Source organism: Lepisosteus oculatus, chromosome 5 (genome assembly GCF_040954835.1).
Source record: "Lepisosteus oculatus isolate fLepOcu1 chromosome 5, fLepOcu1.hap2, whole genome shotgun sequence".
Taxonomy (NCBI): domain Eukaryota; kingdom Metazoa; phylum Chordata; class Actinopteri; order Semionotiformes; family Lepisosteidae; genus Lepisosteus; species Lepisosteus oculatus.
In genome coordinates, this window is record NC_090700.1 from 48173505 (window position 1) to 48186584 (window position 13080).

Below are 13080 nucleotides of genomic sequence, written 5' to 3' on the forward strand. Positions count from 1 at the left end.
TCTTTCAATAAATATACATTGGCCTTAGCAGTATCTGATTTATGCTACCTTTTTTGTTGTAGGCGGTAACAGCAATTTCTAAACAATGTAATTTGCTGACCTATTTAACCATCTAAATATGTAACCCATATAAAATGTATACACAGTAAATTCTTTCCAAAGATGTAGAGGTGAGAGATCTTTATAGGAGTGTGTCCCTAAAAAGTATGCAAAAAGAAAGCATTGACTCCAATTGGGCTATCCCAATGATCTCCGTCTGAGCCTACTAATGAGTGAATAGCCAATGGATGAATGGCCTGTGAAAGAGCTGTGCATGTGACTCCCAGGGAAGTCTTTGTGGTCCTGACCCTGGCAATGAATGATCTTTTCACCCATTTCTAACCGCTTCATCCAGTTTAGGGTGGCAGCTGAGCCTTTCCCGGCTAGCAATGTGCATAGGGCTGGATACACCCTGGACAGGACTCTAGTCAATGGCAAGGCAGACACACTTACACCAGGGCCAGTTTTCCAAGAAGCCAATGTGTCTTTAGACTGTTGGAGGCATCAGGAGTGTCTTGGGGAAACCCATGAGAACATGGGGTATACATACAAACTCTATGCAGACAGAACCCAAGGTGTTAGCGCTGAGAGACAGCTATGCTAATCACTGTGTTACTGTGCTACCTCCCTGGGAATGATATTTCCTATAAAACACAAAGCCACTGTCTACAGGCTCCCACATGCTGAAGCCTAATGGCTGACCGGACAGATTGAAATACACACGGTCAGAAAATCTCTGTAATGTTATACATAATGCCCTGGCAATCTTTCCCGATGAAGTTTTTGACAGCTGTTACTTGTTAATAAAATCAACAAAGCAGGGTACCAACATTTTTGAATGTTTCAGTGAAACGCTCTTGCTGAATGTTGGCTCCTGCCCCTATCATAGAGCCATCCTACAACATTTTTTTTTCAAGGCTTGTTTAAGCCAGCAAGTGAGAGGTGTCCTTGCACTGGCCCAGGCATTTTTATTACTTCATTCACAATGAGTGTTTAAATTGGCCCGGGGCGTTAAGACATGATATTCTAAATAGGGAGGGAATTGCATGATGGGAAGAATAAAGAGCATATTGCCTATTCCTAACTTTTTAATCACAGAGGTTTGAGGGATGTTTTGATATGTGGATCTGATGCACTTCTGATATCTGAATGTCTATGCTTTTTTTAGTGTTGTGTGTTCTGTGGCAAATTCATGAAGTTAAGTTAATCAACATTTAGGTTCATGAAGCAATTTAGCTTATCAGTCCTTGATTTGCATATAGGTTTTGCATGGTTTTGTTCAGCAGAGGAAGTTTCTTGATTGCAACATTGATTTTTTTTTGGTGCAAATGGGAGTTCCTGGGCCCACAGGTTTCACACTTTCGGTTTGTGTTTGGAGACTACACTCTTGGCGATCATCAGGCTGTTGTCTTTTTATGCGCTACTTGGTCAGTGAATAAGAAGGTATAACTGCAGCACAGCTGGCTTGTGTTATGCAGTTCCCATAGTGACATGACTCATAGTAAAGCAGTTAAGGGGGAGCTGTGATTTGATAAAGTCAATTAAAAGTATGTTGCTGTATTTGTTTTATTAAAAGTGGGATGTGCAAGTTCAAGTAGGTATGTGTGTAGCATTATAGTCACTTCTCTCTTGAGCCTGTCCTTAAAGGATTACCCCTTCCTGCACTTGTACACACTGTGTGATCAGCAGAGTGAAGGAGCATTGGCACTAGTCATTCCATCCCCTTGTCTATCTACACTCTAGTGACAAGGTGATAACGCAGACTTCATAGTTCTCAGCATCAGAACCTAGCTGATTTTTAATTTGATCATTTCGATAACCTTTTAAATAGGACTGTTCATAGGAGATTTCTGGAAAGTTAATTAACATGGAAGTGATTTAGATGTTGTAATCTTCCACAAAATTATTTTGGTATTTTGATGTACAGCACTGTGTGCAACACTATACATTTTCCAGTTGTTAATTGAATTGTATATTATTTATGTGTCGGCCTGTGATGGGTTGATATTGTTCTTTTGCAGTGTATAACTGCTAAGACATTGTTTTAATATTCTGGCATGCAGAATAGCTGCCCAGCTCTGGGTCAGTACCTTAGAAAAAAAGCTTGTGTCCAAGTCTTTCTGTGAGTGCTTTTTTTTTCCTTGTCATAGTAAACATTTTAAGGTTAATGTTTTTACCAGTGATAGAGTACCAGCTAGAAATAAGCTGCTGGATGCAAGTTATATTCCTAGTGTGGAATCTCCTCCATATTAAAAAGAGTAGCCATGCATGTGAATATATTTGTGAGACTGCATGATGCTCAAAGTTTAGTGTTTAGTATAGTTTTGTACAACTAATAAATCCTATGTCAGTGCTTCTTATTTTAATGTTTTACTGGCGTTCTGTTCATAATTTCGCACATCATACCACAGTTAAACAGGATGTTTTTATAACTAAGGGTTTTATAGTTTCAGATTGATCTTTTTGGGGTTATTCATGAATTCAGCCATCACTGGTGGAGATATTAATTTCACAAACATTTCTGGAAGTATGTTGAAAAGATCTTTGATAGCTTGAGTGTGTGCCAGAGAGACTCCTCCTTCATCTCCTCTCTCATCCAGGACCTGTGGCTGGACTAGCTTAACAAGAGCCTGATTACTGGACCCAAGCAATTGGTGTGCTGTGTGCATTCCTGTCTCTCTGTTTAGGCTCATGGAGTGAAACATGTAGAAGCTCCTCACCAGCATGGGGATGTATTTACTTCTCCTTTTCCCTGTTTGTAAAGCTGCAGTGTGTGGCTACAGGCTGATAAGCAAGGCTGTGTGATCCTTCTGAACAGGTGCTGTATGTGTGAGGTACAACAGGTTGGCACACAAGGCAAAGTGGAGCAGTTTGTCCTGGGTACTTCTCTGTGTTCTGTGAAGTAGTTTGAACACAGCCCCATTTGTTATCTCAGTAGGAAAAATAACAACAATTTTTAGTGCAGCATCCAAGTTTGATCCATTTAACGTTTTTAGAATCTTTAAACTCGTTAAGAGCTGATTTCATGTGATCGATATTACACAAGCTTGTTTATCTTGCTGTAAATTATATTTGCACAGACATTAATTTCAAGTTTAAAATTTGTGTTTTTTGTTTTTTGATTGTGCTATTTTTACAAGGTCAAGGAGTTCATAAAACCCAAAATGGATTACATTTCTGTGTACAAGGTGCTCCATCTCTTTTTTCTGCCTAGCGCAACAACTGAGGAAGCCATGTAGTTTTGAAGTTGTCCTTTTCTTTCTTGATCTTGTTTTCCACTTCAGTCAGGCAGATCAGGCTGGATATTGAGGGGCTATAATATGTCAGGAGGAAACGATTATCTTATGTGATTAGGGAGGGATCCTGTTAATGATCCATTGCATTGCATCCATGAATAGTACTGTAGGTGATCAGTATTGAGCTTGTCTCCCAGCATTTGGTAATGCAGATTATAGGAAAACGTGACATTAAAAAGTCACTTCCTGGATTGTGGACAGGTTACCTGTGAGTCTGTGTCAATTTTGTTACATCCATGTTACAACTGTAATTCCTGGTGCAAGACATTGTGCTGAAATAGCTTATTTGTATTGAATTTTGTTTTATTTTACATCTCCTGTCCTGCAGCTTATTTTGTGCTTTATTTTTTATTTTTTTGGAGGGGTCAACAGAAAGTGATAAATTGTGTGTCCCTTATGTCCTACATCCTTTTTCAACTGAGAAGTTATTTTTGTTGAATACAGGCACAAGTAACTGACTCACTGGTGGTAGAATCATTTGGGGAAACATTGTTACAGTTTAGACTCTCATCAAGAAAAAGTAGTCCATGGAGGTCAGCGAGATGAAGTATTCTGTGACTCAGAGCTGCGAACTGGAGGCAGGGTAGTACCAGTAATGAAGAGTTAAATTGAGGATTGCCAAACCCAGTGGTCATGGTGAGATTTCTATAAGGAATAGGTAGAGTGCCTATCTTCTTGCAGTCCAGAGTGAGCTGTTGGATGTATTATCAGTTTTCTTGCAGGTCCCTTTGTACAGAGATTTATATAATGCTTTTTGTGAACATTTTTTGTTTAATACGGTGAACAAAGCCGAACTCTGTACAGCATCTTACAATAATACAACTAACGGAGAATATAATACACTGTTCATATTACTGTACAAATACCTTTTCCGATATCGCAGAGAAGTGGAATACAACATGTAATTAAGAGTAAATATAGTGTTAAGCCTCTGAAGTTACCTGGGAAAATACTATTGTTCACCGTTGTGAAAACGGTTAGAAACATAGCTGGATGTAGAAAACATGGAGTTTTGTGGTAGAAGGCAAGAACCCTTGAGGATGGGGAAAATTGGGGTAACGTTTTTTGTCCGAGTCCTATGAGTTTGATTGTGATTTGTGAAAATATATTTTCACAATATATTCATTGCTTTGTTTTCTGTGACTTAGAGCTTCTGAAAGAAACAGCTTTACATAGCGTGGTAAACAGCTCATGTTTTCAGGTGCAAAACTGTTTTTAATTAAAATAACTTTCTCTTGATTGCATGTTTGGAATAGTCTGACTCCAACAGCAGTTCACAGAAACAGCAAAGTTAAGCTCTCCCTCACTATCAGACACGCTGAGCCCAACCCCAAGGATCAAATAATTTTGTGAAGCTCTACATGTCAAAATAGCATTAGGAAAATAAAGAAAGTTGGGCTTTAACATCTATATCTTCCGTTATTTGAATAGTTAGATTGTTACTCTTGTGGAGTAGCTCACATTGTTGTCTCCTGCTGTGTAGTGACAGATTTGTGATGTTTAATTTTGATGGTTGAGTCCCAACATACACAATACTAATGGCTGATGTGTGGGGGAAAATGTGAAACGCAGCACATGGTTTTGTTATAGAATTCAAGTTGATAGTCAGTCACAGCAGTTATGTTCTACATCAATTTTTGTGACGGATAAAATAGGGGAAGATGCAACCCTGGTGCTGCGTAGTTCATTCTGCATACGTTGATCCTTAGAATACCCTGCTTTGTCAAATTTTTACCCTGTAAAAACATGTATTGGTTGTTATTCTGGTTTATCAGTATTGAAATAAGTGCCACATAAGCAAACTTCGGTTCTTTCTGAGTATTTTAACCTTGTTTTTTCTCTTGGTGGAAGTGGATTGTACAGGGCTGGAGTGAAACAGTCAGTTCTGCCTATAAGCCCCACATTGGCAGGGCCTTTAACATTATGGTTTGAGAAGCTGCTGAGATCGATCTTGCTGCCACGACATAGCCAGCAACCCTTTCTTGAGCAGCTGGCTGCTTTCCAAACTCTGCTGATTTTTGTTGTTGTTGTTGAGCAGTTATGCCAGAAATAGGAAAGTACTTTTTAAGATCTGACAAGCAATGGCAAAGGATAACAATGTCATGTGACTCTCTTCATGGGTGCTTTACATCATGCATGCTGCCCTTTTTTTTTATAGAGCTCATAAGAATCAAACAAAGTGTTGTTAAAAATCTACAAGGTAACTTCTGTATGAACTGGATTTGTGATAGAGCAAAGGTTATGCCCTGGTATTTGCAGGCTGTCTGTGTTGTGACTGATACAGGAATAGTAGTTCCAACAGAGGATTCCATTTCTCTATGGGAGCCTCAGATGAGAGGCGTGACTATAAACTTGCTTGAAGCACAGACAGCCTGTGTCATATGAAACTGTTTGCTGTATAAATTAAAAAAAACTTGGGTGGTTTTCTTTTCCTTTATTTTCTTACTGTTGTTCTTGCTTTGAAAGCACAGTGCCAGGGAACCGGTTGTGAAATGAAGATAAATGCAGACACTGCAAGAGTCAGTCTTTCCTGTGTTTTGGTAGAAATGGTGGAAAGTGGGGGGCAGCAGCAGACCCAGGCTGCAGTGGGCTTGTTTCCAGAGTGACACTGTAGGGGGTTTCCTCAAGGAACAGTTCATTAATACCGATTGCTGCTGATGCAGGTAGTGACAGGGAATTGCTGTAGTGTGGAAGGGAAAAAGATCTACCAGCTAGAATTTCATTTGACACCTTTTCCTTATGATATGACTGATATGTGCTTTTCAAATTAGCCCACAAACTTCCTGTTACGAAATCAGAGAAGAGTGTAAAATAATACCAGGCTAGTCAGTATAAAATATTTTTCCACGTGTACAGGTTTGTGCTTAAAATGTTTCCTAACATCAACCTAATGTATCAAGGTTTTAATAACTGGGTGTGTCCTTATTATTTTGAGATCTTGTTAATATGAAAATGTAAGCATCACAAAAGAAAAATAATAACCTTACAAAATGTATGGTGGCATTACCTATGATAATTATTAAGGGATTAAAAATGATAACACAGAGAGGGAATCTCACTATAATGTAGTTGTGGGAGAGGATGCAGAAGAGCAGTCTTACAGGTGCTGGACCTCTGTGCTGCGATGTCTGACTTTTGGGAAGTACAGGAGTGACAGAGGCCTGGCCTCCTCCTCCCAGACTGTGAGAAATGTGAGCCGTCTCTCCTGGGAGCTCCAGTCTGCTGCATTTTGTTTTCACTGGAACTGTTGTGAATTTTGTTTGTTTTGGGAGCTCAGTGGTTTCCAGCTCTAACTAACCCTTACCCAACCCCCACTCCTTGTTCCCCAGAAGTACTAGTTCCCGTTTAGTGGAAACCAAATGTAGGTGGTGCAGCCATTACCACAAGGCTTTTCAAATCTTGAATCGTAAGGCACGAAAGGTCATGTTTTTTTATCACACGTCTGCTCTCGTAGAGTTAATATGGAAAGAAACATATACTCTTAAACCTCAGCTGCGTAGTTATTTGGTCCATGTCAGTTTCTTTGACTAACGCATGCACTCTATGGCCTAGTTATTCATTTTGAGTAAATTTTGTGTTGGCATGCTACAAGTGTTTAATGTGCTGTATTTTTTGCCTCACCAGTACAAGAGCCTGTATCTTGTAAATCCTGAAATGGACAAAAAAAGCATAGCCGTCTGATCCTACTGTGTGAAGGACTGTGACTGAACTGTGTCTATTGTGCTGAACAAGCTGAGACCTGCTTTGGTAGCCTGCCCTTGTGCCGCTGCCCTTGTGCTCGGATGCACAGATGTGCCCATTGACCCAAACACAGCACCTCTCGCCACCCCCTTGACATTCCCTGACTTCCTTCTGGACTCCGGTTCACAGTTCAGCGCCCCTGAGGCCTGCGTGTCAATCAGTCTTTTGTTTCATTTCAGCCTTCTTTTAAATTTAATTTCATTTTCGTTTTCTCTAGAGCCGCACATCGAGCTCCGGGTTGTAAATGTTTTCAAATGCTCTCATGGAAACCGGTTCTGTCGTGGGCGCAGGGTGATGGGGCTGGATGTTGAACCCGCACATCCCCTGGCAGGACAAGAGTATGAGAGTCTCTGCCCCTTATGAGTTTGTGGGGTTCAGAAAGGTTTTTATGCTTGATTATTTGTGATTGATATATAGGATATAATCAGTTTGTATGATTTTTAAATATATATATATATTGTTGTTAAATAAAGGAGGGCATGGCAGTGCTTCTGCCTCATTGGGGACCTAGGTTCTAGTGATGCACGGGTGAGTACAGGTTTAGCCATGGGTCGGGAGCGCTTGGGTTAAAAAACTTTTTTAGATCTTGTCGGGCAGGTGCGGGTTCGTTTCTCACAACCGCAGGTGGGTACGGGTAAAAAAAAACAACCCGCTGACCCGCACATCGTTGGTTGGTTCAATTCTGGGCTTGTGGCGCTATCTGCGCGGTGTTTGCACGTTCACCTCGTGTTTACGTGGGTTTCCTCAGGGTCCTCTGGTTTCTTCCCATAGTCTAAAGACATACTCGTAATTTAGCTCCTGGAAAAAAAATTGGTCTTAGTTGTGAGTTTGTGTTGTGCCTGTGTATACTCTGGCTGGACTGGCTTTCCATTCGGGGTGTATCCAGCCTTGTGCCCATTGCTTGCTGGGGCAGACTGCAGTTTCCCCGTCACCCTGAAGGCTAGAATCTTGAAATTAATTCAGATGTGCGTATATCTACCTCTTTTTGTATCATGCTGTATCCTACCCTTTTTACAATGCTACCCCAGCGTACTCCCAACATCGGTGCCTGACTTAGTGGAGCACTGGAATGGAATCTGTAGCTTGTTTCATAGTAACACAAGTTTCTAGGTGAGTATTTCCATATTGTCTGCCACTAAGAATGATGATTTAAAACTTCGCATCTCAAGTTCTGGCCATTTTCTGCACTTCAGGCTCAATTACAATAATTTATCAACGAAAATAAACCTTGATTAAAGCGTCAAGGTGTAATGATTCATATAGTATATTACCTGCAACAGATAAAATAGTGTAATAGAAGTAGTTATATTGCAAATCCCCTCTATATTTTTTTGTTTTAAAACTGCACTTGTCTTTGCTGTGTGGTTGTCACGCATGTATTTAAGTAACAAACAAGGCAAGCTGTGCAGTTAAACATGACAGAACTGTGAAACTAATGAATATGCTAAATCCATAAGAAGAAAGTGAAACGAGAAATTCATTTAGTCCTAGCAGTACTGAATCATTAGATTCGGCAAGTACTACGTTCATTCTTGCATGACAGTGGTTACGGGTGCCTCTGAAGCTGCACATGTTGGTTTAGGCCAGGGTCTTCCTTGTGAAAAGCAAAGTAAACATGAACACATTTACTATGGAGCCATTTCTCCTATGACCTGTATAACCGAGAGGATTTCTCTGTGAGGATGGCTCCGTGGGTTGGTGTCTGAGTGTCATACGGCAGCACCCAAAGCTAAGGTGAAGCGCCAAGCCTCACACCTTACACTTCAGATGAGCCACACATACAGGCACCCACCACTGGGACACGGCTCAGCAGCCTTGCAGATGGCTCCAGTTGGGGAATCAGGAGCTGAACTTCTGAGGATGTGTATGAACAGCTTGTGGCCGTTCACTCTTCTGTCTACCTAGTGGTAAAGTCATATTGGTGCTAGTGTTGAATCTTAAAGTCCTCTTCAGTTAAAAACACACTACATATAGAAGTGTTCAAAACAAATATTTCCCCCTAGGATTTTCAGAAAAGGCACCCTGACCTGGAAAGGCAGGCCAGCTTTTATATTTCATTATAGAGCAGAGGAAGTTCACCAAAAGAGCCAGATGGGTTCCCTCTCATGTTTAAATGTTCCTATGTTCATATTTAGCACATTGAAGGTAGGCTGTAAATAGTCCCAACAGTGCAACTGAGTTTATTTATTCTTTATTTACAGAATGACGCAGACAGCAAGTGAACAGGGATATGTTTTGGCTCAGAAAAATGCTTCTTTTGAGTCTTTGCATGTCTGTAATTTTCTGCTCCCACCTGCTCATTACTGTATGCCAGCCCCAGTACTGTGGTGCAGAGGAGCAAATTTAAGGAGGCTGTTCTATAAGAGTGGAAAAGGGGGGCGGTGCAGTTCACAGCTGTGGACCCCCCAGTTTGGTTGCCTCCCCTGCAGCTTCCTCACGTCATCGGCTTCCAGGTTTGTTCCGCAGCAAAGGCACCAAGGAACGGTACCAAGGAACAGGCATGATGAGCACTGCTGCAGACCAGTGTAGTGCAGAGGAGCCACCTGGGCATGGTGTGGGATCTGCTGCATGCCTTTTTGTGATATCAAAGGAATTTAAACACTTGATTTGCAACCCCAGTAATGAAACCATTGTGACATGAAAGGAACTAAACCGTTTGTCTTCAAACTGCTTCTTCAAGATCTGTCTTTTTTTTTCCCCCCCAAGCAGAAAAGCATAAAATCCATATTCTTCTGTGCTGCACATTTAAAGAACTTCATGAGTCATTAGAACGTGCACCAGGATTGTTGTTCCTTCATTTAATGATTTTGAATGAATAAAAATAAGAACACGTAAATCCAGACAGCAGACTCTAAAGCTTCTGGCTGCATCTCGTGCTGTCTTGTGGTGCTGCTGGCGACAGGGTAGTGTGAGTGCTTCCAGATGTGCTTTGCTATGCCGGTTGTAATACTGTCCATAATCTGAGAAGGAGCATTCCATTTTTCCTTTTCCCTTTGTGTTTGTTCCCTCTTTTCATCCAGTGGGAGTGTTCCACATCTTCACTGTTGCTTAGATTTTGCCGTTTGTTTGCTGTGTTGTTCAGCAGTGCCTTGCTCCCTTGGTGCATGCATATTTCATGGAGCAGACCATCACACCGGCAGGGATGTGAACAGCATGGCCTGCAGTGTCGGGGGGGGGGGGGAGGTAGTAACTGCCTTCCCATCTCCACTTAGAGAGCAGCTCCGATCACTGTAGTCCACAGCAGGGTATAGCCTGTCTTGCAGTGTTTTATGTGATGTCTGTAAATGTTGTGATGATTTTCTGCTTTCTGCTTTTGGAAACCCTAATTCATCAGTCATGCCAATGAAACACTTTCAAATTGAGAGGGAGCAGGAGAGGTGGACCAGACAGATGGTGTTTGGGCAGTAAACAGTTAGGATTGAAGGGCTTTATTTACTTCAAGGGAAGTGTCATTGTAAAGGCCATCCTGGGGGGGGGGGGGGTGAATTATCTGTGTGATGAAGACTGAAAGTGCTCTTTCTGCAGGTCTTAGACTTCTTCACAAGAACAGTTACTGCTTCAGCTGTCTCCTGGAGAGAAGCTGGTCATTTTAAATATGGTGTAGACAAAAATCAATCTTTCAATCATTGATGTGCTTGTACACCTTTTTTTGCCTTTTTAAAGAAACCCATTGACTTTTTTTTGAGAGGTTGTGTATTTTCATCTATCAAAATGTATCACATTTTTTTAAACGCTTAGGAGATGATACTACATAACCATAGTTTAGATTACCTGTTACCATGATGTCACCGCCGTTTCCGCGAACACTCTGAGTAAGGCACTTCTGCTTTTGTGTAGCCAACTCAGAGCTGCATGGTGCACTCATCAGCAAGCTGCAGAGTGAGTGTCTGAGAGTCATGCAATCACAGGGAACTGCTTCGATATTTAACACCCCCCTTTCTGCATCTTTTAGGAGCTTTCCATTTGTGTGAAAGGACTGATGTAGAATTTATAATGCTTTGGTGTGTTTAACCAGGTACTGAACCTTTGGTAATGTAACCTCCTGTCCTCTTCCCCTGCCTGTGATTACAGCAAATGGTTATGAGCCTTCGCGTTTCGGAGCTCCAAGTACTACTGGGATACGCGGGAAGGAACAAACACGGACGTAAGCACGAACTCTTAACGAAAGCTCTGCACTTACTGAAGGCTGGCTGCAGCCCCGCTGTGCAAATGAAAATCAAAGAACTCTACAGACGGAGGTTCCCCACCAAAATGGTGACGCCGGCAGAGCTGTCGCTGCCCAGCGTGCACTCCACCACAGCCCCGCTGCCCGCTGGCCTGCCCCAGCTGAGCTTCGACGGCCACGCGGCCAGCTCGCCCCTGCTCCCCGTCTCCCTGCTGGGGCCCAAGCACGAGCTGGACCTGCCGCACCTGCCTTCCGCGCTGCATCCTGTGCACCCAGACGTCAAGCTGCAGAAGCTGCCTTTCTACGACATGCTGGACGAGCTCATCAAGCCTACCAGCCTGGGTAAGCACCGCCCGAGCAGCGCTGCCTCTGGGCTGCTGGCACTCGCTGTCAGGGCTTTCCATTGCCATCCCGAGGCCTTCAGTTACAGCTCTTAACACCACGACAGTGGAACTAAACGCATTCAGTTTTAGAAAATTTAGGAAATTTGTAACTTCTTTTTTTTTTTTTAATTCTGGGCATTGTGGGGGGGGGGATATTTTTACGTTTGCGAAAAGTATTACTCCAGATTTCCTTTTATTTTTAATGTTGCCGTTCTCGCCTGTGTTAAAAAAAGTAGATATTCCTTAGCCCCCTGAAGAAGATAAAATGCTGTTGTTGGAGTTACATAGTGTGTGTGACCTGTTGAATTACAAAAATGATTGATAAATGCTCTGTCCAAACCTTGACAACACCCTTTATAAAATTTTAGGATGGGAAGCTTGCATGCTGAAATAGAAACGTATATTTCCAGTCCTTGTACCGCTGTCCTCGCTTAATGTCAGACTGTTCTTTTCATTGTTTTTGCTCTGATGTGTAGTTGTCCCTATGTATATTGCCCACTTTTTTAACACCATCCCAGTTTTTGACAGTGTCTGTCTTAAATTGCTAAATTACTGTCCAGAGCACTGTTGCAACCAGAACTCAAACTCAGAAGGTGGTAATTTTAGAACACTAGAATTGGCTGGCAGGTGAGTCTTTGAAAGAAACTCCCCTGGAAAAATATTAGCTTTCCATCGGTGGCTTGGATACTAATGAAGGTGTATTACTCATAGCTTACAGGGGATGACCCTCTTTATCCCAGTAATAATTTGAAGACCTTAATGAATGGCCTTGATTAAGTGTGAGAACAAGACTGTTTGGCTGTCTGAAGTTGTAAGAAGTCTCAGTTGCAAGTTCCTGCTTGAGATCTGCTACCAGGGAAGTAAGTGAAGGAGGACTGTAATGTAGTAAATGGGCTGAAGAAGACTGCCATCTTTCCTAATTTTGTTACAGTTTGTTGTTCCTGAAGGTTCCACTGATAGCGGAAGTAGAAAAGATGCTAAGATCCTGCATGGCAACATTAGAAGCTAGTGTCCCTATCCCATTACAAAGCATGTATATTGCAATTCCCCATTGATTGAAATGTCAGTCAAATGACAAGCTATATTACAACATAGGTGTCACACGTCACAGCTTGTGCTTCTGTTGCTGTTTTTTCAAAAGGTTAACAGATTGACAGCAGTCCATTACTAAACATGATACATGCAGAGTAGAATTATAACCACAAGTGTTCTGTTTCCTTATACAATCTCAACTTCTGAGCACTTGTTAAGCCTACACAGAGTGTGTTTCAGATCTTGGGGTTGACAGTCTTGTTTGTCAAGAGTGCACTGGATGGTTAATGCTGTGTTTGTTTTTTACTTGGTTGTATCAAATAACCCTGACTTGTTATTCTTAAGTAGTTATAAAGTTGTGATAAGGGTGTGCCAGCCACACCTCATTACTGACACTCCTAATGTGATGTTTGCCCACTCAGCT

General features: G+C 41.8%; 1 protein-coding gene across 2 annotated transcripts in view; it reads left to right on the forward strand.

Moving 5' to 3' along the window:
• pias1b (protein inhibitor of activated STAT, 1b) overlaps nt 1–13080 on the forward strand; it is a 45755-nt gene that overhangs the window by 15383 nt on the left and 17292 nt on the right. For both annotated transcript variants that reach the window (XM_069190574.1, XM_069190573.1), the window contains exon 2: nt 11148–11583. In XM_069190574.1, the coding sequence (XP_069046675.1) occupies nt 11151–11583 (433 nt within the window). In that variant the 5' untranslated portion in view covers nt 11148–11150. The remainder of the gene's footprint in view (nt 1–11147; nt 11584–13080) is intronic.